The following is a 27,667-nucleotide window of genomic DNA, read 5'->3' on the forward strand; positions in this document are numbered from 1 at the left end:
AATGGGTAACCTATCATTTAGCACCGGAATTCGCTCTCCCAGGAATTGATTGGTGCAAGGTCCTTACACTGGCACATGAATACAGGTTCAGAATCCCTGATGTAGCGGCACCCACACAAGGTGTGGATACGCTACTCGGCCAAACCAGTGCTGAATTCAGTTTGGCGGCAAGCATCGACAATGACAGGAATCAGGGCTGGATTCAGGCAATCCAAGATCCTAGCCACACCCCACCCACCCAGAACAGGAGATCTGGGATGGCTCTAGCACGCTCCCTCTGCCAGAGGTTGTCTGCAGACTCAGGAAGACGGCACCGCTTGGGTCACATTTGCAGGTTTCTCTGTGCAACCACAAAGTTTAGAAACAAAACCCAGATTCCAGGACTGCTCCATGTCTCTGGAAGTCAGCCCCCTGGACATCCACCTATAGCGCGGATTCAGCACCTAATTCGGCCCTGACAGACAGCACTGAGCTGCACCTGTGGTTAGCAATGGGTTATTTTTACAGCATAGGCAAGTCCTATGCAGGAGCATGAGGTACCGTGACTGAAGCTCGGTCTGTGAACCCAAAGGCACCAAGTTTTGCTCTAATCTCAGGGCAGAGCCGTATGTACCCCCGTTTCATGAGGAACCATGGTCGGGAGGGCCTTTCTAATAAAGTCAGCGACGGGCCTTTTGCTGATACTGTGCAACTTGATCGCAAGGCGGTAGATAATCTGCTGCGTTTAGGCACTTTTGGAAGACAGAGTGCTCTCCCCCACCCTCCACGGCCCGGCCCCAGCTGTCTCTGCCTCCCGATTCTAATCAATGCAAATCAGGTCAGAGCTCCGCTGTGAATTACAAATTGGATCCGAAGTTGGAGGGTCACTGCAACGGCTCCCCCATTAGACGGGAAGTGGCACCAAAGATCTTTTCTAAATAAATCAGACTTTATTGTAAAACTCGGCCACTGACGAGACATAACCTCATTAGCATTGATTTGAAAATAAATTATTGAAAGTGGCTTTTGCCTGCTCTTTGCATTTGTAAAAGAGAATGTAAATGCATCTGCAACCATGATAAAAAAACAACAACACCCACTATCAAAGCAATCAAAAGTGGATTTCTTTATCCTTTCGGACAACGGCACTTAATCTGGCCCTGGGATGAGAATGGGAAAGGGAACAGATAAAACCGATTCTTCCAGGGCAATTCAGTTTCAGAAGAGACACTATTTCTCACTGTGCCTTGGGAGTCATCTCCCAGGCTACAGCCAGTCTTATATGCAGAATACCATGACTATCAACGAGGAGCTCATGACCTCTAGTACTGGATAAGGAAGCTTATCGGTAGAAACAAACTCTCCCCGTCCAAGGAGGACGACGATTAGGGAAAGGGCTGTTACAGCTCCCTGGCTACTTCTATAGCTAAGCTATAGAGAGGAAGTGCTTCCCAATGGTTAGAGCACTAGCTTAAGATCTGGGAGACTTTGGGTCAAGTGCCTGCTCTGCAACAGATTTCCTGCGTGACCTTGGGCAAGTCACTCAGTCTCCCGGCGCTCTAACTCGGGGGAGGCTAGCGCTGCTCTACCTCCTGGGGAGGTTGTGACGATAAATAAAATTGTGAGGTGGTCAGATAATAAGGGAATGGAGGTCATATAAGCACCTAAGTGAGGCAGACATGAATGCCAAAGTGTCCACGCCCACCCTTACAACGCCAGGCTTTTCGGATGAGAGGAAGTGAGGTGTGGGTGGAAAAAATGATCTGACATACAGAATTCCTGCCTGACTTCTCCTCTTTTACCCACATAGCCCCCCCCACCTCCTGGCAGAATTTATCCAGACCATAAATTGCTTCGTAAACCCATTTGAGCAACGGCGAGATCGCCTCTGCAATCGTGACCTAGAATGATGCAGCTATTCCACGGGGACTGTGGACTAATAAGGAGAGGCTCATGAATGCAGGAGACGGAATTTTACAGCTCTTGGACCCAGCGGAACTCTTGGCCACAAGAAATGAGGCCCTAAATGCACCGGGTTGAGCTTTCCCTCCATAAGTGACTTGCCCTGTAAACCAATTCAGCTGTTTCTCCTCTGGGCTGGAAAGGGAAAAAGCTTGTTATTGTTAAATACTAGGGAGATGCTCAGATTACGTGGTGACCGTAGACATGTCTTGATAGATAAGGAGATGGTCTCCTGATTGGCGAGCTACCCAAGTGTCACAGGCTCTGTGCCTCAGTTTACCTATCAATAATGGGGATAATCCTACCTGCCTACATCAGAGGGGGGTTGTGGGGATTAGTTGGCTAATTCCTGTAAAACCAGACTCATCTGAGCGTTGCTGTAGAAACTTAACGTATTGTTTTCATTCCAGTTAGTGCTAACGGGGCTCATCTGGAAGTTACAGGGAGAGCCAGAACGCGGCAGGACAAACAGGGGGAGGGATAGCTCAGTGGTTTGAGCATTGGCCTGCTAAACCCAGGGTTGTGAGTTTAATCCTTGAGGGGGCCATTTGGGGATTTAGTTGGGGATTGGTCCTGCTCTGAGCAGGGGGTTGGACTAGATACCTCCTGAGGTCCCTTCCAACCCTGATATTCTATGATTCCAGTTTCAATCTCCACAGTGGATGAGAATATATCAGCTCTAATGAGAGACAGCGTGTGTGTTTTCCACTGCACAGCAAAGTAACACGTACAACGTGCTCCTGGGAGAGCAGCGATTGCACAAAGGTGGTCCCATTCCAAGCTCTCTGTTCTCTGCGTTAGCACCTTCATGGCTGGCCTCTCTCTCTCTCCAACCCAAACATCCTCTCCCTGCACCATTCCATCTGCAACGTGAACCCTTCGGTCTCTCTACCCCACTGTTGCAAAGAACCCAGTCTACACTACGATTATAATCCAGCCAGTTGCAACCCGGTTAAAGACTGCAGTGCAGAATGGACGTAGCTGGTTAAAACCCTGGGACCATCTAAGGGTTGGGGGAATACGGTTAGGTTCCCCTTGCATTACTCATTAACAGTGCTGCAACTGGGCCCGGAGACCACTGTGATCCTGCCTCTTCCTCAATTATAGTTGTAGAGTAGATGGGACCTAAATGCCCTCTCTCTTCCAAAAGTCACACGGTCAAAGAATGCCTTGCAAACGACGGCACCTGTCTTGCCTTTGCTGCCACTGGGTAAGAAGGAAATGGTTAAGCTCTGATGGAGCCGTCTGCAGGGAGCAACTTCTCACAACTTCGATCTTCGGGTCAGCTGGACGCCGGTGTCCTGACGTGAGGCTAGACAGAAACATTCCAGGGAGACTTGGCGAGTGCACACCCGGGTCCCGGCCCTCCAAAGGGGAGAATGTACATCCACTCCGTCTTCTGCTGGTACTTTCCCCTGGGCCTAGCAGCAGCAGCCCCCCCACCTTCAGAGGGGAGGAGATAAGGCAACTGGCATGGCAGAGCTACAACTCTGACAGGCGAAAGTCCTGCTAAAAATCAAGGAACGGGTGAAGCTGCCACACCGAAAAGAGCCCCTTGGAGAGGCCCACGGATCCACCCGGTACCGAATGAAACCGACAGCTGGTGAGAGCTTTCTGAAATGCCTTGGCCGCTTCTGATGCAGAACAGGAGCGACCCTGCGTGGGATAGGCTCCAGACTAAAGCTTCTCCGTGTGGGCAGGGGGGATAATTAGCAGAGAGGTTTAATGATTAAGACGGAACCCTGTCGTCCCTTCAGAAGGAACCTAACGCCACAATCTGGAGTTGAATTCAAACAGTCGGATGAAGGAACCATTGGGGCACTTAACACCCATTCCCTATTGCATTGAGGTCACAAGCAAGTGGCTGATTCCAGAGGCTAACAATCAGTGTTCCAATCAGCATATCAGACAAGCAGTCCACCATGCTACGGATTTGGGACTGCACACAGCAAGCAGTTCAAGCTACCCATCTATTGCTGCCATTACCATAATATGGAAGCCGCCCCATGCTCTCGAATATATTTAGCCTCACCACACCCCAGTTGCTAAGTGACTTGCCCAAGGTCACGCAGAAAGGCGGTGGCAGTGTAGGGAACTGACTGAAGATACCCCAAATCCCAGCCTAGCACCCTAATCGCTACACCATCCTTCCTCTCTAAACACCTTCCATCGGTTTGAATCAATGGCTATTTCCCCCCCACCCGCCAAACTAAATGGCCCAGATTTTAGTTTGTGTGTATTTCCCCCAGCGAAGCACAGCCTGGGAGTATGGAAGACTAGTAAGTGGGCAATAGCCCTCTAGGTTTGCCATCCATTCGTTTATGCAAAGGTGTACCTTACTCATCCACAGTCTGTAAATCGCACGCTGGCAAGCGTATCAAAAAGTTACCACGAGTATTTTGCGGCAAGCACATAACTTGGAGGAATGAGCCCTGATAACAAACCTCTGCTGTATGTCCTGGTGTCTAGCTAGCATGCTGACGGGCACATTATACGTGTCGTTGACAGAGTGTGCACTCAGCAGTATTGAGTAACATTTAAGTCTCCATGAGCCCACTGCTAAGGCCTTCAGGAATTCAAATGCAACCCTCGGGAACAAGAAGCGCTAGCCTTGGATTGCAAGCTCTTCGGGGCAGAGATTGTCTTTTCGTTATGAGCGTGTACAGCACCTTGCACCATGGGGCCCTGATCCCTGATGGGGGCCTTTATGCGCTACCATAATACAAATAACGAACACCCCTTCAGACTGTACTCTGCCCACTCACATGGAGATGCCCCATCCACTCACAACCTGCATGCCCCTGATCACACCCCATCTACCTGCCAACCTACACCCGGCCTGTATGTGGTTATACCCCATCCCCCTGTGATCTGTGTGTGCCTGATTTTACCCCCATCTATTTTCCGCACACCCATGTTTACTCATCTGTCTCATTGCACACGTCTAATTGCAACGCCATAGACCTGCAGTCTGTGCCGTTCATCTACCACAAGCTGCAGCCTCCAAACACCCTCAACTGCGTCCTGGCTTGCTCCCCGTGGACGGCTTTGCCCCCATCTGAGCCGAGCTGTCCTTGGGCCCCCCCTTTCTCCCAAACCTTCTGGCCTCTCCTCCCTTCTTGGGAAGCCATCAGCCAGCACTAGCGCAGGAAAACACATGACATTCCAAGGGGAGCATTTCTTCTACGTGACTTTTGGTATGCGGGGGGGGGGGGGGAAAGTTACATCAATTATGCTAAGCCCATCGGGGCCTTCCGTGTCTCTCCCCCCGCCCCCCGCCTTGTGGTGCACCAGGCAGCCTGGCTCCTTCCCGCCCCTTCCTAGCAGTAACGCAGGCTGCTCTGAAGTGCTGGGCAGCGGAGTGTGTGCTAACATTTCCACGGAGGGTGATCTGTCTCGCTTTCTCTCTGCTTTACGGGAAACCCCTCCAGAGAGCGGAGCCGGTTCCTGTTCCCATTACAGCTGCTGCGGATCCGCATTTCCCGCCTCTAATGGGGTCAGGCGGCTTGCTTGATTCCAGCCCCCTGCTCCCAAAGACGAGAAAACTTTACCCAAGTCCTTTTGCTTATTCTGCACTCAGCTACAAGAAGGTACCGTGGCTGGCAAAGGGAAGGAGAGAGCACCTTTCCCAGCAAGTCTCCGTCCTCTGCCACCTCACCCCAATTTCACAGTTGACGTATCACAGAACATTTTAACCAGAACCTCCAACCGCCCCCCACCCACAGTTTACAAGTTCAAGTAATGGGAGCCAGGAACAGGGCACCAGGCCTCCAGGGATCTATTCCTAACTCTGAGCAGAAGCGTCGCCTAGTGGGTAGAGAAAGGGGGTTGAGTGTCAGGACTCCTGGGTTCCATTTCCAACTCTCAAGAGTGGGTAGAGGGAAGCCCGGATGCTAGTTCTCTTCCTGGCTCTGAAAAAGAGGGTGGTGTAACGGCTGGAGCAAGGAGCTGGGAGTCAGGGCTGCTGGATTCTCTTCCCGGCTCCGTCACTGAGTTGGGCGAGTCACTTCCCTTCCGGTGAAAAAATGGGACAACACCCTTTGTAAAGTGCTCAGAGCTCCTCAGAGGAAAGGGCCTATGGAAACGGAAAGTCTTTTCAGCCGATCCCGCCGGGCCGCAGTACGCCCCCTGTATTTCACTGCAGGGTACAAAGCCTTGATCCCGCTTCTCTTTGCACTGCTCTGACGGGCGCGAGCTAAGCCTCTAAGACCTCACCTGTGGAGACGCGCCATGAGCGAGGTGCGGGGTAATTCAAACATCTGCCCCTTCTTGGGACGGGGTAGCTGGGCGCGAGGTACGGTTTGTAGCGACGTCTAGGGCCGTGTCTACCCTCGAGGCATGGCTGGGTCTGCCCTACGGCGCCTAGCTACACAAGGTAGTGAAAAGCGCTGGCAGAGAGGGGAGCAGGTTAAAGCTTTGGCAGTGGGACACCACGCTGCTAGCGGTAGCAATGGGAGGCACTGCTTGGGCACGTGGAGCGCCGTGTAGGATACCGCGCCTACGGATCTGGGACCTCTCTACTCCTTTAAGCCAGTGAGTCTCAAACTTATTTGATCGGGCCTCCCTTCTTTGTGTCTGTAGGAGTTTACGCCCCCCCTCCCCGCTGCACAAGTACCTATACCGATAAAAAGAAAATCAACATACAACTCTCGCTAAATATTAAACGCAGAAAAGCATTGACTCCAACACAGCCATTTAAGCGTATAGTCATGTACATTTTAAGTACGATGCTACTTCCTGGCATCACACTGGTGTTACTAGTGTGATGGGTGTGGCTGTTTTTTTGGCAATACCATCCCATGCCACCAGGGCCACCCCTAGGTATTCTGGGGCCCTACGCAGCCCCCCCACGGGGGTGTGTGGGGCCCCAGGCCTCTGCAGGGCGAGGAGGCGGGCCCCAGGCTCTGCGAGGGGGCGGGGTTGGCTTAGGAGGGGGGACCACCCCCCAGTACTCACCGGCAGCGCGGCTAGGGCCGGGTCGCTGCATTTGCCCTGGCCCTGCTCCAGAGCTCAGGGGAGTGGGGACGGGGCAGGGGCGGAGCAGGGGTGGGAAGAGGCAGGGCTGGGGCGGGGCGGGAAGAGCCGGAGCAGGGACTGGAGCAGCATGCGGCTATGCAGGGCACCAGGAAATTTGGTGCCCCAGATTTCCTGGTGCCCTACGCAGCTGCGTACTTTGCGCATGGGTAAGGACGGCCCTGGCATGCCACCCTCGGTTCTGCGCTGCTGCTGGTAGGGGCGCTGCCTTCAGAGCTGGGCGCCCGGCCAGCAGCCGCCGCTTTCCGGCCACCAGCCGCTGCTTTCCGGCCACCCAGCTCAGAAGGCAGCGCGGCGACGAGCAGCAGCCCAGAAGCAAGGGTCTAAGATGCCCTGGTCTAAGATGGATGCCCTGTTCCCCTCAAACCTCAAGAGTTATTCGTTGCTGTGGGGAAAATGTGCGCAGTAAGTTTCCCCCCCCCCAAAGCTTCTCATACCCCCCCGAATACTGTACATTCTGTGCTCCCCAGTTTGAGAACCTCCGGTCTGAGCACCTTCTACCATGCTAGCTGGGCAAGCAGCATCTGTACTCCACCCAGGTCCTGGTGCACCAAGGGACCAAGTTAGCCATCGCCTACGGGGATATTTACATGTTCTAAGGAGACTAGATGGCACAGCGGACAGTGAAGGCCACACGCTGTTACCCGCATAGGCCGACGTCAGCATCCCTCAGCTGCTCCTCCCCTCCCCCGAAGTTCAAATCCTCAGCCTCACCTGCTGCCACACCGCAACTGAACACTCCACACTGGGATTTTGTGTGTGTGTGTGTGTGTGTGTGTGTGTGTGTGAGAAAGCTTCATCTCCCCAGTGAGTCAAACCGCTCCCCTGCACAACACAGAGGGCCATGGAGTCACTCGATGCTGACAGGCGCCCGGCTACGCAATTCCACCAGTCACATGATGCCAAGGCTACATCCCTCCCTAAGCAGCAAGCTCCACGGTGTGGCGGAGGAGGGGACCCTGCCTGACATGACGCTGGCAGGACTCTGAATTCCAGTCACAGCGGGCTTCCCCTTGCCATGGGTGGCGCGTCCCGTGCCTGGTGCCAGCCCGCAAGTGGCAGGCTGAGCGAGTGGATTGGAAGCCGTGAACTGAAACATTAATATCATAATTAAATGCCAGCCTGTCTCCTAGCTGCACAGCGCCCCAGAAGGGCTGTGATGGATGGAGGCTTTTAGGAAGGAAGGGAGAGAACTCGCAAGCTTTGGTTGGATTTTCCTCAGGAAAATGTTCCTGGGCAGGGGAGCAGTTTGCTGGGGTGACTTCCCCGTAACAGGCTCCATTCACCCTGCTTCGTGGTGCCTGCTGCCCCGGCTGGTGCGATGGGACCTTTTCCTGTCTAATGCCCAGGAGCAAATATCCCAAGGGATGGCACCATCGACTGGACCCACTGAAACTGCTCCCAGCTGGTGCATGCTGGCAGGTCACCCGCCTCTGCCCAGGGCTCAGGCAAATGCCCCAAGTGCTGGAGGCTGGGGTGGGGGACAGCGCTCAAGGAACTGTAACCCCTTCACCCTGTTGTGACCAGGTGCCCTGAGTTGGTTATAGTGTAGACAGGCCCAAAAGAGAAGGCAGGACAAGTTCTGCCTTCTAGGGCAGGGATTGGTCTTAGATACGACGACACAAAAAAATAGATATACCTACTGGCAAAACCCTGATGGGTCTTTTCTGAGCTCACTTCCCTCCATCTTCACTCCCCCGCCAATATGGAATCTACCAGTGCCCGAAAAGGCTGAACACGCTGCCTTTAACGAGGCACTGATGTGGCACGTTCCACCACTGCTGGATTGCAAACCCGATCCCCTCTGAACCCCCGCAGGGGAAAACGGTTTCCCCAGCCCCGGGTTCCAAGAGACCGGGGAATCGGTCTTTCCCACCCCCTCGCCGGGCACAGCTACCGAGCCCTGGTGCTACGCCGGAGCAGCCGGCGTGAGGGGCAGATTCTCAGAGGAGCTGTGTTTTAATGTAGCAATTTGATTCAATTTTCCACTCTATAAAATTACCCATCACTGCTCGTTGCTTCCTAACAGACACCTTCACTCTTAATTTAACAATCCTATCGAATTCTGCCAGGGAAATTGGAAAAATTTATCACCTGTGAAATTTTATTTTTCCTTGGTTGTATCTGTTTTTGTAAAACTTCATTAACGACGATGACTTGCTGAGGAAATTATCTCCCTCCATCCCCCCCAGTTTTTTTTTTTAAACTTGGGACAAGAGAAAAAATTGCTCGACCTCAGCAGAGATTGTGATTTGCATAATAAAAAACACACAACATGGAGATTCCCGGGGAAGGCAGGGCTGGAGAAAGCAGAAGCTTTCTCGGTTAGTTCTCCTGGGTTTTTATCTGGCTCCCGGTACCGCAGGATCTGAGCATCTCACAATCTTTGATGTATTTAATCTTAAAACACTCCCGGTGGGGCTGGGCAGGGCTGTTCTCGTCACCGTACAGATGGGGAACGGCAACACAGAGAGGTTTGCCCATGCTCACACAGGAAGTCTTGAAGGAGTCTTCAGCTACTGTCCAAACTTCCTCTCTAAAGCTTCCTCTTTACAGTCCCCCGAAACCTGCCTCCCGTATCACCCAGCGGGGGAGGCAAAAATCCCCTCCCCTCCAAAGAACGCTGAGCAATAGTGGCACCATTGGGAGGGAAAGGGGCGCAGTGGCTTTGTGGAGCTGGGTCGCCGGAACTCTCTCCGGGGGAACGGTGGTGGATCCGTTGCCTCTGACACCCTCCAGGCCCATGTGCAGACAGGACATGCGCTGTAGTGAAGTGGCTTTAAGCCACAAGACTTCTCTAATGATCCCAGTTTCCACATGGCCTGTCTGGTAAGAGCTCCACCAGGAGCTTTTCACCCACCCCTGGAAGTTGCAAGGGACAACGGCTGCTAAGGTGGACAGCCCACAGCTTCCCGCAGCTGCTCCCGTCAGAAGGGCTGGGACCCGGCCATCCCCTTTTTGCCTTCTCCTGCCTTCCCCCAGGATACTCTAGCGATAACGACTCTGTTCTTCCCGGGCACACTCCAACGGATATTGGTTTTCAACAGAGTTTGCCACCAGCAGGTTCTGCTGTAGTTTGCAGAGGGGATGGGGGAGCACAGGTGAGTTGAGGAAAGGCAGCCCAGCACCTTGGACTAGCAAAGACGTCTCACGGGGGTCAGCACCAAAGGAAGGGGACACGCTGTCATAGAGTCATAGAATATCAGGGTTGGAAGGGACCTCAGGAGGTATCTAGTCCAACCGCCTGCTCAAAACAGGACCTAATCCCCAACTAAATCATCCCAGCCAGGGCTTTGTCAAGCCTGACCTTAAAAACCTCTAAAGAAGGAGATTCCACCACCTCCCTAGGTAACCCATTTCAGTGCTTCACCACCCTCAGGTCCACAGGTTCCCCTCACTCACGGCTTGCAAGGCAGCGGAGAACGGGGCCCATAATTTTGAAGTCGGGGGATACAGTGCTTCTTGGGAGAGCGGCTACCAACTCAGGGAAAGTTTTGCAATTTCCAGACAGACAATCCTAGCTCTCATAGTTCCCCTCCCCGGTAATTTTTATTACTTCGGGACATTCGAACAACAATCAGATCTTTGCCGCTCCAAGGTTCGCCCGCTCCCGTTGTTCGTCCCCCCACCTGTCGTCGGAAACCTGCCTTTGTGCCGTCACAGTTCATTGCCATGGAGCTGGTTGTGGGTACTGGGAACAGACCAATATTGCCTTCCCATCCTGCAATCGCAAATGCCATAGGGGATGACTTATTTTCCCATGGGGGTGCTCCGCCCCAAGGCCCCGCCCTTGCTCCGCCTCTTCCTGCCCCCTCTCTGCCTCTTCCCACCTCAGCTCCAACCCCTCCCCTAAGGCTCCCGCCCGCCCACTGCCCGCCGCCCTCTCCCAGCTACCAAACAGCTGATCGGCGGTCCTGAGGAACAGCTGTGGCTGCCAGGTACTGGGCACCCATTATTTTTTCCCCATGGGTGCGTGAGCCCCCACGGCGTCAGTGCCGATGACGAATGCCGTTTGGAGCTGCTGAGAAAAGTGCTCGTCAACAGGGTTGTGTGGGGTGGGGTGGCTCTCACCGGACAAAACTCCGTGTATCCCTCCCCGCATCCATCCGAGACCCTGTAAGCAACACAGGAGGGGTCAGCGTCTTCCCCTGTCCCTATGCTGGGTGATCTCCCTGCCAAGATGAGAGAAGGATCAAAGTCCCAGGGAAAGAGAATCAGACAGGCCATCGGGCAGGGACTGCCGGAGGCTGGTCAGGCAGATTTAGACGCCGCGGCAGCGGCTTCTCGATGCACACGGTGAAGGTCACAGGATTCTCGAGGGCATTTCCGAGTGCCGTGGTGCTCAAGGATTTCCCCGCCTGTGCCATGAGCCGCTCACTCCCACAGTGCTTTGCAGTTGCAGAAGCGGGGAGGGATAGCTCAGTGGTTTGAGCATTGGCCTGCTAAGCCCAGGGTTGTGAGTTCAATCCTTGAGGGGGCCACTTAGGGATCTGGGGCAAAATCAGTACTTGGTCCTGCTAGTGAAGGCAGGGAGCTGGACTTGATGACCTTTCAAGGTCTCTTCCAGTTCTAGAAAGGATATCTCCATTACACCTGTGGATCACTGCCAGGTTCCTGCCTGCAGAAAGGCCTGGGTCCAGGCATGGTTTTGACTGGACTTCTGTGCACAGGGGGGCAAAATCCATCCTTACACAGAGGCCTTTGCATCATAGAATATCAAGGTTGGAAGGGACCTCAGGAGGTCATCTAGTCCAACCCCCTGCTCAAAGCAGGACCAGTTCCCAGACAGATTTTTGTCCCAGATCCCTAAGTGGCCCCTCTCAAGGATTGAACTCACAAACCCTGGGTTTAGCAGGCCAATGCTCGAACCACTGAGCTATCCCGCCCCCCTATAGAAGTCAGAATGTTGGTTACAACCGGAAATGACCCGTGTCTGCTGATAGCAAGAGGGCAGAGTGAGGGCAGCTGGCTTCAGCAGTGTTTCTGAGCATGCTCAGCACAAGCCAGGCAGCAAATCGGGGGAGGGGGCACGTGACCCCCGCACGCCGCCCCCCCCATGCGTCGCCTCTGGTTACACCACCACTTAGAGGCTCCAACTGCGATCCGGGCTCCGTCGCGCTCGGTGCTGCACATACACATAGCCCGAGACAGCCTCTGCCCCCGAGAGCTTCCAGGCTAAATAAACAATAGGCTGGCGTGAAATTTTCATGCAAATGCTCCGAGCCAAGGGGAAGACGGAGCTGGGGGGGGGAGAGAATAAAAAAGAGACAATGGCAGAATTGTTTCCGACTAGAATATTTTCCAACTATCTCGAGGTGGCCTCAGTAGTTCTTGAAATTGGAACAAGAGGAGAGGAAGCTGGAGCAAACCAGGGTAGGGTATAAATCAGCAGCGGTGGTAAAGCAGCCGCTCACCCTGGGATCCTTGGAAATGTCTCTCTGGTTCCCTGAGCAGGAACAATCGTTAATGGGGCTAGGTGAAGAACGCAGGGTCCGTCTCCACCACGGCCAGGGGTACGAACGGCCGCTTGTGTAGCTGCACCAGCGCGAGCTGTTCTCTTGCTAATAGCAGAAGTGAGGATGCACAAGCCCCCCTGACTCCTCCAGCGAACGGACATGCTACCGCAGCCAAATCAACTCCAAGGAATAACGGTGCACACAGCCTTGCCACACTTGACAGCAGGCTCCGGGGCAGGTCCCATGGTGCTTTTTTAGGGTCAGGAACAATGCAGAGGGCATTGCCCTTCTGAACTGTACGACTCTGCACTAGGTGGGCTGCTCCCGAGTTCCTCAACCGGCCGCTACAGCTTGGTTCACTCCCATGCGTGGTGCACCTTTGGCAAGCCAAGCAAGTCTTTAATTGTACTATATGTTGTCCCTTGCAAGACCAGAAGCTGCATCATGGTTACAGATCCTAAGCCCGCCAGAAGGGACCATTGCGACCATCCCACAGAATGCAGGCCAGAGACGACGCCTTTGAGCCCAGCAATGTGTCGGTGGACCAAGCTGAACACAGTTGGGAAAAGCCACGTAGGTCAGAACACGTTATATTCACTGGAACCGTTCCCATGAAACAACCCTTTTTACTCCAAAGAAAGTGGTTTGTTGAGGGGATGTCAATACCCCTCTGCTGCGTCTGCAGCCCATTGCAAGTGGCCAGGGTGTTTCTTCACCCGATCGCTCGGCTGCTCACCTGGTAGAACCTCATAGATGTCCTCGTCCTCCTCCCCACTGGCCGCTGCCACCTCCTCCATGTTGAGGTTATTGTGGGATTTCGCGTTTGGCGAGCCAAAGCCGTCGATGTCATCGTAAGCTTCTTCCTCTTCCTCCTCCTCCTCCTCCTCCTCCTCATCGTACGGGATGGTGAGGGAGCTCATGTCTGGCAGGAGGGACGATGAAAAGAAAGGAATGAATCGAAGGAAAACAAAAACCACCGCGTTAAATGCTGGTGCTTCCGTCATGGGCTAAAATCTACCAGAAAAGTCAGGCAACCATCCTGCAGTGCTCACCATCCATCCTGGTCTGCAATAACACAGAACCGGGGGTGGGGGGGTGCCCCCTTTTAAGGTCCATAGGTGTCTGGGGAGACTGACCTCAGCAGAGCACCGAGGAAAGGAAACGTGGTCAGTGGACTTGTCTCGGACAATGTAATGGAACTGATTTGCCAGCAGGGCCAAGGTTTTAACAGACAGACTGGACATTATTGTAGGATAGAGTGCACTAAAGCTGCCTTCCCTCTTTAGGAGATTTGCACGTCTCAGGCTAGCTTCTGGTCTCAGCTGTGCTGGTGTAAATCTGGAGTAACTTCCGTGAAGTCAGAGAAGCAACTCCAGATTTCCACCAGTATCGCTGAGCTCAGAATCTGGCGCTTAGTGGTAAGTCACATGCATGAACCCAGAACAGGCCCATCCCTGGTTTTCAAGTTCTACTCCAGCTTCTTGCAAAAAATAAAAAAATCACAATGGTTGGTTCTCTCGGTAGCAGAGATAGAGAGTGAAATTGGCAGCCCTTGTCCTTCAAACAACAACAGCGTCTTTCTCTCCACCAACAAAAGCTCACAGTCCAGTAAGCGATGCTGGATGACTGGGCCCTTTCCCCCCTACTCCAGTCTCCCTCCTCGTATGTTCAGCTGCGCTAGCTGATTGTGGGACAACTGGATAGGGTCAATAGCCCGCTCTGCCCAGGGACGACTGCATCGCTCTCTCTACCATATTTGATTACAACTCCTACACCCCACGGTCAGTGCCAACCCCCCGGACTGGCCAGCAGAGGGTGCCGTAAGAGCAGGCATTCAGCAACCCACTCAGTGAAGTTAGACCGGTGAAGAGTCATAACGAATTAGATTTGAACCCCCCATGTTCTTTGCTCCGCGCCAATGGGCTGCGTCGGCCACATCCTATTCATTTGGGTGCCTTCGTTTATTGCGGAGAAGAGTTTAAGGGCATCAGTGCCAGGAGGAGAAGCAGAGTGGAAGGATTTGCTAGTGGTAAAAGCCCGGGACCAAGAGAGGAGACTACAGAGGTCTAGTCCCAGGTCTGAGGGGGAATATTGTCTGGTTTTACAGCTGGGGACTGGGAATCAGGATTCCCGGGTTCTTTTCCCAGCTCTGACACCGACTTGCCCTCTGACCTTAGCCCTCTCTCAACTTTTCCATCTGTATAATGGGGATAACAATAATATAGATACCCACCCGGGGGGCTGTGAGGTGTAATTCCTCAGTATTTGGGGAGTTCTTTGAGATCCAGGGATGGAGGCAGCTAAAGAAGTGCAAAGCTGTCTGCAGATAATGGCCCCGGGCTGTCTGAATGAACTGTAAAGTGAAGCACATTGGCTACAGCGCCCCCCCCATAGCTACTCACCCTTTAACAGAAACTGGATCTGATCCACCCAGTCTTTCGCCTCTGCAGGACTGGAAGCTGTAAACTAGGGAGGGAATTCATTTGTTAGGTCATTAATGTTTTAAGCAGAGGTCGTGTAGACAAGCTCCTAGAGCAGGGGCCTCCGGGATTCTATTTTTGGCCCAGGGAGCTAGTTTAGTGGTTCGAGCGGGTGACTAGGATTCAGGACTCCTGGGTCCTGTTCCTGGCTCTGCGCCTCACCCACTGGGTGACCTTGGGTCACCTCTTTATGCCTCTGTTTCCCCATCTGTAAAATGGGGATAATGCTGCTGACCCACTGCAGAGAAGGTTGTCAGGCCTCATTTATGATTCAAGTGATTTGGTCTCATCAGATAAGTGGTGTTATTATTGAGTTTGAACCACAACTCCCCTGAAATGCACGTAAGTTCAGATCCAAACTTTACGGCTTGGATCATGTCTATGACAGCACTTTCCAGCCTTCCCCCCGAAGCCCAGGGAGCTGGAGACCTGGTTTAACCCCTTCCAACCAGCGTGAAGGCCGTTTGTGACATTCCTTTTACAACTAGACCTTCCAGACCCAACTTCTCTGTTATTTTGCAGCTTGCATTCTCATTTACCGCTGGGCCAGATGAGGGTAAAGTGCTTTGGTTCTGCTTGCGTTTTATACCTGCTTTGTACCGGTATAGAGAGCCGTACAAGATGCACGGCTGTGGAGAAGCAGACTAGCCAATCGGCAACGGAGGTCAGCGTTGCTGCCGGTTGTCGATCTTGTCAAAGCAGGACCGCTTGAACACCGTGCAGCAGTTCACACTTGGAAAGGTCTGGGTCCAGATGAGCTTTCAAGAATGAGGGGCACCAAAACCTTCCGGCCTTGTTTCTCTGGCCACGGATTCGGGTTTGGGGGATGATGACATGGAGAAAAGGTCTCACCTCACTCCGACATTCAGACACACCAGGCCAGACAGACTATACAGTAAATAGCAACATGCCCAAGTTCACGCCGTTGTATGATATGCGCAGCGTTCTCACGCTCAAAGCAGCCGGGGCTCGGAGAGCACAGAAAAAGGACCATTTCTTCTATTGATCCTACCTCGTAGCTGCGTTTGCCGGGGCTCATGAGTTTGAAACAGGATTCTCTTCGGGAGTCTTTGCGCAGGTGGAAAGCCAGCTGGGCACTGTAGCTCTCAATGGGAAAAGTCCCTTTCGGTTGCTTGCCTACAATGATAAATAATAATATTGGCTTTGTGGGGCTGCAGCACCTTTCCTTGAAGGACAGGAGTACTTGAGGCACCTTAGAGACTAACAAATTTATTAGAGCATAAGCTTTCGTCCACGAAAGCTTATGCTCTAATAAATTTGTTAGTCGCTAAGGTGCCACAAGTACTCCTGTTCTTCTTTTTGCGGATACAGACTAACACGGCTGCTACTCTGAAACCTTTCCTTGAAGGAGCTCACAGTGCTTCACAGAAGGGGTGTTTCGCTCATTTCACAGATGTGGGAAACTGAGGCACGGAGGGGTCTGCCCAAGGGGTCTCAGCAAGTTCAGTGGGAAATGGGCAGAAAGCCCCCTGGTGTGAGCATCTGTATCCCCAGGAGAAGGAAGGGTTGTAGCATTTTCCCTGTTAGGTGAAGGACCAGCGAAGCGGAGGCCCTGCTAACAACACTTGCAGGACTGTAAGAGCAAAGGAAAGGTTGTTAGGGTCACATGGATACACAAGACGAGCTGCCTGTAATGAAGCAGAGAGCTGGGTGTACTTGGGGAAATATGATACAAACAGTTATTCCGCTGCTGGTCGAGGATTAACGGCTTGCTGCATACGAAGAGAAAGAAGAAACTATTTAGCGAGGCCTTTGACAATTTGCCTCTGGAAACTTGGAGACGTGCAGACATGTGCACATATTGGATCAGAGCCTCGACTGGGGTGAACTGACATAGCTCCACTGATGTCAACAGAACTTCACCAAATATACACCGGCTGCGGATCCCGCCCCCCATTTCCTTATTGTAACTGGCCACTAGCTGGTTTCTTTTTGCGTCAAGGGAGAGAGCACATCTAATGGACACAGGAGAAGACCGGGAGTTTTATTCCTGGCTCTGCTACCGATTTTCAGGGAGGTCTTGGACAAGTCATGCCACCTGCCTGTGCCTCAGTTTCTCCATCTTGTAAAATGAGGGTGGTGATACATAGTATCATAGCAATGTAGGACTGGAAGGGACCTCGATAGATCATCTACCTTAGACTCCCTGCACTGAGACAGGACTACATATTATCTAGACCATCCCTGACCATAGGCGCCAACTCCGTGGGTGCTCCGGGGCTGGGGCACCCTCGGGGAAAAATTGGTGGGTAGCTCCCCGCCCCGCCCCAGCTCACCTCCGCCTCCGCCCCTCAGCGCGCCGCTGCGTCCTGCTTCTCCCCACTCCCTCCCAGTGCTTGCGCTGCGAAACAGCTGTTTCGTGCTGCAAGCCTGGGAGGGAGGAGGGGGAACGCGGCACACTTGGGGGAAGAGGCGGGGCCGGGGCAGGGATTTGGGGAGGGGTCCAATGGGGCAAGGAGGGGCGGAGTTAGGGTGGGGACTTTGAGGGCAGGGGTGGAGTTGGGGTGGGGGTGCGAGCCCCCACCGGCGCAGAGCCCCCACCGGCGCAGAAAAAAGTTGGGGCCTGTGTCACTGACAGGTGTTTGTCTAACCTGTGCTTAAAAACCTTCAATGACGGAGATTCTACAACCTCCCAAGGTAATTTATTCCAGGGTTTAACTACCCTGATTGTTAGGAAGATTTTCCTAATGTCTAACCTAAATCTCCCTTGCTGCAATTCAAGCCCATTACTTCTTGTCCTGTCCTCAGTAGTTAAGGAGAACAATTTATCACCCTGCTCTTTATAACAACCTTTTAGGTACTAGAAGACTGTTATGTCCCCGCTCAGTCTTCTCTTCTTCAGACTAAACAAACCCAGTTTTTTCAATCTTTCCTCGTAGGTCATGTTTTCTAGACCTTTTATCATTTTTGTTGCTCTCCTCTGGACTTTCTCCAGTTTGCTCACATCTTTCCCAAAGCGCGGTGCCCGGAACTGGACACAATACTCCAGTTGAGGCCTTATCAGTGCTGAGCAGAGTGGGAATATTACTTCTTGTGTCTTGTTTACAACACCTCTGCTAATATATCCCAGAATCACGTTAACTTTTTTTGGCAACAGTATTACATTGTTGACTCATATTTAGTCTGTGATCCACTAGACCCCCAGATCCTTTTCTACAGTACTCCTTCCTAGGCCGTCATTTCCCATTCTGTATTTGTATTGCATTGTATTTGTATTTGTGCAATTGATTATTCCTTCCTAAGTGTAGTACTCTGCACTTGTCCCGATTGAATTTCATCCTATTTATTTCAGATCATTTTCCCAGTTTGTCAAGATTATTTTGAATTCTAATCCTGTCCTCCACAGTGCTTGCAACCCCGCCCAGCTTGGTATCATCCGCAAACTTGACAAACGTACTCTCTTTGGCATTATCCAAATTATTTCTGAAGATATTGAATAGAGCCAGACCAGGACAGATCCCTGCGGGACCCCACTCGATACACCCTTCCAGCGTGACTGTCAACCATTGAGAACTACTCTCTGAGGTCACTTTTCCAACCAGTTGTGCACCCACCATATAATAGGTTAATCTAGGCTGTCTTTCTCTAGTTTGTTTATGAGACGATCACATGAGACAAAATCAACAGCCTTACTACAACTGAGATAGATCACATCTGCTGCTTCCCCCACCTATCCACAAGGCTTGTTACCCCGTCACAAGAAGGATATGAGCTTGGTTTGACATGATTTGTTCTTGACAAATCCATGCTGTTACTTATCACTGTATTTTCTTCTAGGTGTTTACAAATGGGTTGTTTGATTATTTGCTCCATTATTTTTCCGGGCACCAAAGCTAAACTGACTGGTCTACAATTCCCTGGGTTGTCCTTATTCCCCTTTTTATAGAGAGGTGCTATATTTGTCCTTTTCCAGTCCTCTGGGATCTCTCCCGTCCTTCATGAGTTCTCAAAGACAACTGCTAATGGCTCAGAGATCTCTTCAGCCAGATCCTTAAGTACTCTGGGATGTATTTCATCAGGCCCTGCTGACTTGAAGACATCTCATTTGTTTAAGTAATTCTTAACTTGTTATTTTCCTGTTTTAGCCTCAGCTCCTCCCCACTGACACTGATGTTCAGAGGCGCCCGGGGCTGGAGCACGCAAGGAAAAAAATTAGTGGGTGCTTAGTAGGGTGACCAGATAGCAAGTATGAAAAAGCAGGACAGGCGGTTGGGGGTAATAGGTACCTATGTAAGAAAAAGCTCCAAAAATCAGGACTGTCCCTATAAAGTCAGGACATCTGGTCACCCTAGTGCTTAGCCCCCACCGGCAGCCGAGCTCCCTCCAGCGCCTCCCACCTGCCGGCGGCCCCACTGATCAACTCCTCCCCCACCCTCCCAGCGCTGTTCCACGGCGTGCAGGAGGTGCTGGGAGGTAAAGGGAGGAGCGTGGATGGGGCGTGCTCAAGGGGCGGGATGAGGCAGGGTAGGGGTGGGGCCTGGGGAGAAGGGGTGGAGTGGGGGTCAAGTGGGGGCACCCCCCCGGGTAGAGAGGAAGTCGGCACCTATGGCTATGTTAGTTGCCAATCACTGCTAACTTTTTTGGTGAAAACTGAAACAAAAATGGCCTTTAACACTTCGGCCATTGCTGGATTTTCTGTTATGGTCTTTCCTTCCTCATTGAGTATAGGGCCGACTCTGTGCTTGGTCTTCCTCCTGTTTCTTACTGTAAAATGTTTCTCCTTTATGACCCTGGCTAGTTTAATCTCATTTTGTGCCTCAGCTTTTCTAGTTTTGTCCCTACATGTTTGCGTTGGTTTTTTATATTCATCCTTCGTAATTTGACCTAGTTTCTTTTTTGAGTTTCGGGTCGTTGACGATCTGGGTAGACCAGAGTGGTCTCTTACCCTACTTCTTATCTTTCCTATGCATTAGGATAGTTTGCACTTGTGCCTTTAATAGTGTCTCTTTAAAAACAGATCTACCCCTTTGGGTGACTGGGATGGCAAAGGTTAATCTTGTTAACGTGCTCTGAGATCCTCAGAAGAAGGGTGCTAGAGAAGGACAAAATCATCCCCGTCAGTGAGTCAGCGGATGTTCTTTTTGTCTTAACAGCAGAAGAGTCATCATGAAACGAAGAATATGATGTGCGTGCGTTAGAGCTGTCAGCATGCAGCGTTTCTGGATGGGCGGAACTGTATAACGAAGCCCATATATCTAGCCGTGCCAAACTCTGTTGGAGGTATTAGCTGTGTGTTTATATGTACCTGATGGACCATAACTGCAAAATATTTATATACACTGACACATGGATTATATACAGTCACTTGGGGAGTTAAAGCCCAGCTGATGCCTAATGGAAAACTTGGTTCAGCATTTTATTTACACAGTTCCACTCCTGTGTTTCTCTTCTCTCCTTCTTCACCAATAAGTATATTGAAATAAAACAAGGCCAAGATCTTTCTAAATATGCCTGCTGCTGATGCCTCATCTGGTATCAATCACCCTCGGGCACATCATCATTATTTACCAGCTGGGTGAAATGAGAAGTCGGAACTTCAGGTGAGAAACCAACAGACAGCAGGAAGCAATGGACTCGTAAGGAAACCAGGAGTGAGATATGAATCGTAAGAAGAACTGGGCATCTTTGAAAATGGCAGCAAAACGAAGAGGAGGAAATTGGTGCACAGGCGTAATCATTAACCTGTGGAACTCGCTGCCACAAGACATCATTGAGGCTAAGGGCTTAGCAGGGTTAAACCTTCCTCCAGAGATTAGTGATTTGTATGGCTAATGAGAACATTCACAGCTACATAAGAGGGGATGAAAAACAGAAGGGATATCAACCTTCCTGCAAGGCATAAGCCAGCTAGCATCTAGCACAGTAGAACCTCTAGACAATACTGTAATACAAATAACAGAAAATGACAGGATTCAACAGCGCAAACTAAGGAATGACTCCAATTCGTTGGGGCCAAATTTTTCCCCTGAAGCCCCAGGGACTTCCAGAGAGAATGTTCTGCAATTATCTCCCTATGAGGCTCCCGCCCCGTCTCGTCCCAGCCCACTTGAGCTCCCAGCCACCAGACGCGGCTTGGAGAACACAAGGCCAGTGCTTTGCCGCTTACTTTTTTCATTTGCATAGTACAGAAAGGTCCTTTTGTTGAGGACGCACCATCGCTTCTGCCACTCTGAGCCAAAGAAACCATGGTCTGTGGGGAAACGGGAGAGAAAGCGGAGGTTAAGAGCACGGCGAGAAAGGTCTCATGGTCTCTTTTGTGTATTTATAGTCAGTATAAGCCCTCCGTCCCTGCACAATCCCTCACAGCATCAGGGGGCTGGAATCGAGTCAATTCTCAGAACTGAGCACTAGATACGGTGCTGATGACCCAAGACTCTGTCCCACGCCTTTGACCCCCGCGGGCATGTCTTCACTAGGAAAAAAGGTGTGTTCTTAACCCAGTTTAGCTACCACATGGTAACTAAGGCTAGGTCTACACTACCCGCCTGAATCGGCGGGTAGAAATCGAGCTCTCGGGGATCGAATTATCGCGTCTCGTCGGGACGCGACAATCGATCCCTGAATCAACGCTCTTACTCCACCAGCGGAGGTGGGAATAAGCGCCGTCAATGGGGAGCTGCGGAGGTCGATTTTGCCGCCGTCCTCACAGCTATTCGCGTAGCTGAATTTGCGTATCTTAAATCGACCCCGCCCTGTAGTGAAGACCTGCCCTTACATGAGGTAAAAGCCTAGTGAAGACAGGCAGTTTGTAGCTGGCGTTAGCAAGTCAAAGCAAACCTTCGTCTCCTGCACCATCTCTTCCTCGACCTGCTGACATGTATGAAAGCTACAAATGCGTCGTCTTCCCTAAGATTTGACCCCGTGGGAGCTAACCTGAGTAAAGAACCCACCTTTTTTTCCCTAGTGAGGACAAGGCCTTAATGGTTAATCCCATTTCTGGGCTTTGCTCTTTGAGCAGAATGACGACCTGCATAAGGTGCACCCTTTGTTACTTATGATGCCTAAACAAAACCTGAGAGATTCCACACACCCCTCCCTGCAGAAAAGATTTTTTTCCCTGCTTGTTCTTCACCTTGAGAACAATTAAGAGTTCAAATCTTATTCACCCCATTTTTGTTGGAGAGATCCTTGGATGACTCATACTACGGTGGAGAGTTCTCCTGGCTCTTAGGTGGTGTTGAATCTTTAACGAAGAGAGCTTTCCTCCCACGCGCTTTACTTAAATACAGTAGGTATTAACAGGGAGTAATGGCTGGGGTTTTTGGAAACACCCACGTGATTTAGGTGCATACGTCCACTGGCTTTCATCAGGAGGTGAGTTCCTAAATCACTTGGGTGCTTTTCAAAAATCCCACCCATGGTATTTTAAATCACCTGACTAAAAGTCTTTCCCTTTTGGTTTATCAGGTATCATCTTGGTATGGCTGCTGTCACGAACCTATTCAGTTCTCCAGTCATCCGCAGAGACAAGATTTTAATTTGCAAAGTAAAAGACAAGCAGCAAATAAACCTTTTTCACCCCCACAACCACAACCACCACCCACTCTCGGACTTATTTATATATCATCATTAAGCAGCATAAATAAAGGGGCATAAACCCACCCACCCTGCTTTGTAGGTCACCTTAAACTGGTTTATTCGACTGTTACCTCTGGACTTCTTCTCCAAGTAGCCTTGCTTCAAAACTGTCCCCAGCTCTTGAGCAGGTTTCTGTATGCCGTCCTCTGACCCTAAAGAGACCAAAGCAAAGTCTTGTGAAATACACAAAAGATTTCCTATCTACGGGCTGCGCTCTGCCTCGAGCAGGCATCACCATAGACACACAATGCCTGGCCAAACGTCTATGCGACAATGTGCACGCACACGCATGCACGACCTGGACTCACATACGAACCCTTCTGTACGCGTCACACCCAAATTGGATACTCCAGCCCACTAGAAGGTGTCAACAGATCTTTTCCAAACTATGAGGCATCCGAGCACTGACATCAGTTTTTATCCGTAGGAAGCTGCTCTAAGAGCTCGCAACGAACCTTGTTGGACCAAACTTTATTGAGGTTATCGAGATGTCCACCCATCTGTCTCCACTAGGGCTTTTTAATGTCACCGTACATGAGGGAGGCAGAGGGACGGGGGGCAGAAAGCAGGAGAAACACAGTAACACACAGACCACCAAGTCTGCCGGGGGAATTTTACAGTAGAAAACAAAGGAAGCACTAAGGGAGAATATTGCAGGAGTCGCCCAAGACATAGCACCGTAGTGCAGAACATCCATCGCTAACCCCGAACACCAGTGTCAACAGCCACGCCTACGGTTCATGCACATGCACCCGTTCGTTTTGCCGCTCGGCTCCTTCGATCTCACGCGCTTTTATTGTGCCCACCCTGTTGTTTCAAAGCAACCCCCGCAAAAATTAAAGTCTGGCGCCTCTCCGGCAGCATCCCAGACAGCACCTTTCCCGTCATCTCCATTGCGATCTTAAGCGGGGTGCTCTCTTTTGGGTCCTCTTGCTTTCGCACCAATGAGCCCACCCTGCCCTGCGCTTTGCGCAGCTATTTTGCCCGGGTGTCAGTGTCTGCACAAGGGGTCGGGCACCAGAGAAGTGTCCACATTGACTACAGGGACATCACTCATTTAGGGCCTGATCCAAAGCCCGGCGGAGTCAGCAGGCGTCCTTCCATCAGGCTCTGGGCTAGGCCCTAGCAAGAGGAGGATCAGGCCCACTAGCCGTGCTGCCGTCACCCTGGGTCCGGCCCCACGCTGCGCGGACAGAGATGGCACTTGGGGCCCACGAATCCTGGAGCTGCACGCTCCCACCTGCCTTGGAGATCTAGAAATATGGGGGTGACTCAGCCGTGAGCTCCCCTAACAGCCCTCTTCCGTGCCCAGAAGGTCTTGGCTGGAGTGGATCGTCTGTGAGCAGCTAGTCATGGTCCCCACACCAGCCTCCCAGGGGTAGCCCTCCAGCAGTGCCACCCCAAAAGGCTAAGGCTGGTTCTGGGGGCAGGGCCGTTCATGTCAGGCGCTAAGCCCCTGGCCCCCAGTGAGAGCTCCGGGGTTGTCAGCAAGTTGTAAGAGGCTTTTGCTACCTGGCAGGATCAGACTCGTTATTCCAGAAGGGTCAATCGCGATCATCTAGAGGGACCTCCTGCACAGCACGGGCCGGAGACCCTCGCCCAGCAACTGGCATCCGGGCCAAACCCCTGGCGGGTTGCAAGACTTACGGAGGGGAGCCTGTGCCTTGCATCGCACTGTGAAACTGACCAGATTCCACCTCAGCCCCAAAATCCAGCCGGGAATTCCCCAGCCACTGAGCGCATCCCCCGCCCCACCACCGCCTTGGGTCTTAATAATTTGTGCTGAAACACAATAAAAAATGACTCACTGCACGCCACTAATCATCTCCCCAGTGCCTGAGCTTGGCAGCCTTTTAAGTATGAGTAACTTCCCAGAATCCCAGACCAGAAGGGTTGCTCCTGTTTTCTTAGCGTGTCTCTCTCCCGGCCCAATCCATCCCTGGTGTCAGCCCCTCCTTTGCGGACTCTTTTCATTTTTGTGTTTTATAGTTTGCAAACTCGGGGGCTGCTATAAATCCCCGCCCACGGCTCTCGGCGTGAACGCCAGACACGAGAGCGGCATCAAAGGCACAAAGTCTGGTTTTGTACATACATCCCCCCCTACGTGGGCACCCCCTCTGTGCTCGTTATTACCTGGGAATCGGAGCCATCCGCAGGGGCAGATTCATAGTTTACACCAGGTGAGGATCTGACTCCTAGGGTGAAGCTCAGCTCTGGGGAGAGGCCCATCGCTTAAATTCTAGTTTGAAGGCTTGAGTGGTGCATCGGCCTCACGTCGGCCCTCTGGCCAGGGGTGAATTTCACCCCTATTCAGTAGACCTGGCCTTTCCCCATGAAACAGAAAGGCGGCAAATTAAAACCAGAGTCAAGCAAATGTTTTTCCTGCGTTAACCCGTGGAACTCACTGCAGCAAGATACTGCTGAGGCACAGCAGGATTCAAAACCAAGACTGGACATCTGTTTGGAAGGGCTATAAGGCCTCAAGCTTCAGGGCATAACCGGACCGATAACTATTTGATGTCCGGTGGAAATTTGGCACCTTCCTCTGAAGCAGATGGTTATCAGGCACTGCCAGTCGCAGGATAGCTCAGTGGTTTGAGCACTGGCCTGTTAAACCCAGGGTTGTGAGCTCGATCCTTGAGGGAGCCATTTAGGGATCTGGAATAAAAATCTGTCTGGGGATTAGTCCTGCTGTGAGCAGGGGGTTGGACTAGATGACCTCCTGAGGTCCCTTCCAACCCTGATATTCTAAGACCCTGGACTGGTCTGACCCACTATAGCAATTCCTATGTTTCTAAAGCGGGACATGGGGTTTTGCTGCAGGAAGCCCGTTATTGACATGGGGGCTGGCTGAGCAGTTCTGATCAGAATCCACAACTTTCCAAGACACTGGGGTCGCTCAGAACCCTGGTGCAGGGGCCACCCGGCCTGGCCTCTCTGCTCCCCACCCACATAGGGAGCAGCACTTTTGTTACAGATCCATCATAGGCTTTTCGCTTTGAGATGCTGAACTTCCGACTTGGAGAGAGAGAGAGAGAGAGAGAGAGAGAAAAAAAAAAGGGCACGGTAAGCATTTTTTTTTAAAATCGGAATCCAGGCCCCTTTCGTTAATGCAAATCTAAATGTCATTTTATGGGACATTTATAATTATGAAAACGGGCTGACGCTGCCTGGTACACAGGGGGAACCCGCAAGTATGAATATTACATTAGCGTGCCCGATGCCAGCTCACTGATCCCGCTGGCAGGAGCATAAAAAATGCTCGAGTGAAACTTTTATTTAGACGTTAAGATTCCAGGCCCCAGCGGGGTGACGCAGGCAGCCCCTGTGAGATCCCATCAGTATGAGCGTTTGAATTGAATTACCCAGGGGGAAAGGCAGGAGCGGCGAGCGCTGGTTTGCTTATTTAATTTCATTTACTTTCAGTACATTATCAGCATGGGGCTTCCCTGCCCCCCCCCCCCAAGAAACAAGGCTGCAGAGAAGGGTTGCCTGCATGTTCCAGGGGCCATCTGCAAGTTACAGATCTCTCTAGTCCGCTCTTGCCCTATGTGCTGGTCCTTCATGGGCAAGCAGAACCAGCACTGTCTTTTGCTGAGGTCTCCTGAGTCGAGGAGGATTCTGGGGAGCTATAAAGGGTCCATCAAACACATCCAAGAAGAGGGGAAAAAACAAGGCAGCATGGCCTAGGAGACTGAGCACAGGGCCGGGAGCCAGGATCATCCATGCATAACCCAGCTCCATCACTGGACTCATTGTAGCCGCATTGTGTCATGCTCTGCCCGTCTCTCTGCATGTACCTGTCGTCTCTTCTCTCGGATTGTAAGCATTTTGGGGCAGGGACCATGTTCTTGGTGTGTATCTGTACAGCGCCTATCGCAGTGGGGACCTGGTTCATGCCTGGGGCTCCTAGACACGACCGCAATACAACTAATAAATAATAACGCCTCTCTTTGGGCAAGACACACCTCCTTTCTGTGACTCAGTTTCCCCATCGGTAAAATAGGAATCGTGATACTTACCCTCCTTTGTAAATGCTATGTGACTGCTTAGCTTATACACACACACACACACACCCCAACCACCTTGGAAACATTAAAGGCTAAATGCCCTTATGACCGCAGCACACAAGACAAACATTGCTGTCAGAACCTCCCGGATACAGCCCTCGTAACACACTCGGAGCCATACAGATGAAATCTGTGGTGAGGCATATTACTGCAGAGGACATGAGAGTTCTGCACCCGCTGCCCTATTGGGGGAAACACAGAGACGCATTTTCTCCCTCCAGACTTGCCCCGAGCACCCGCGGCCAAGTCTGCCACACGATTCCATCTCTTGGCACTCCGTGACTCTCCAAGCCAGCCACGACTTGGGCTGCCCCGGGAGAGCCCTCCCCAGCAGGCATTGTGTATGTATCCAAGAAAGCAGACACGCCGGAGCCTACGGGCGTCCCGGCCTGTTTCACCGGGCGTGTTCCCGCTCAACGAGAAAAGAGAATCCGGGACAGTCAGCTGGCAACACCAGGCCGCGGGGATAAGAACACAAGAGGCCACACGGGGGTCTTTACAGAACAAGCCGGCAGCAGATGGCTAAATTATCCCGAAAAGAAAATCAGGGGGCTTTTTTCCTTTTCACCTTTTGCTTAACTTTTTTTTATTATTATTATTTTTATTTAAAGCCCCCAGTTCATTCTCATGCCCTAGAAAAACAAACCGAATGGGCTAGTCACAAACTAGCCAGGGACACATGCTGAGCCAACCAGCTCAGACTGGAAGGCCAGCAAGGACCAGTACAACATATCTAGTCCGACGCTCCCGGTCAGAGAATTTCGCCCGCGTCGAGGCCAAACACCTTGGCCAATCAACCAGAGCTTTGATTTAAAGACTAAGGCCTTGTCTAGAGGGGAAAGAGAGAGACCGCGCGCTCGCATGGCTGGTGTGAGCACAGATCCCCATCTCAGATGAAATTAAGATGCACATTTTTAACAGGGAATGTTAATCATTGGGCCAGTTGCCAAAGGACGGGCTAACTTCTCTATTGTTTAGAGCTAGTCCACGCAGCCAGTGAAAGCGTGGCAAGCCAGCGTGTGAATCAACAGCGCACCAGGCTGCCGGCCAGTAACTCGCCATGTGGACACAGCTACCGTGCAAAGAG

The 27,667-nt window shown here is 51.8% G+C and overlaps 1 protein-coding gene across 4 annotated transcripts in view; it reads right to left on the reverse strand.

Annotated features, from left to right (window-relative positions):
* The window catches only part of SKAP1 (src kinase associated phosphoprotein 1), a 232,077-nt gene that overhangs the window by 32,094 nt on the left and 172,316 nt on the right, over positions 1–27,667 (reverse strand). For all 4 annotated transcript variants that reach the window (XM_005301890.4, XM_042844521.2, XM_065577994.1 and 1 more), the window contains exons 5-9: positions 22,582–22,662; positions 21,039–21,122; positions 15,924–16,048; positions 14,834–14,897; positions 13,168–13,353 (exon numbers count right to left, since the gene is read on the reverse strand). In XM_005301890.4, the coding sequence (XP_005301947.2) occupies positions 13,168–13,353; positions 14,834–14,897; positions 15,924–16,048; positions 21,039–21,122; positions 22,582–22,662 (540 nt within the window). The remainder of the gene's footprint in view (positions 1–13,167; positions 13,354–14,833; positions 14,898–15,923; positions 16,049–21,038; positions 21,123–22,581; positions 22,663–27,667) is intronic.

This window comes from Chrysemys picta, chromosome 24 (assembly GCF_011386835.1).
Source record: "Chrysemys picta bellii isolate R12L10 chromosome 24, ASM1138683v2, whole genome shotgun sequence".
Classification (NCBI taxonomy): Eukaryota; Metazoa; Chordata; order Testudines; family Emydidae; genus Chrysemys; species Chrysemys picta.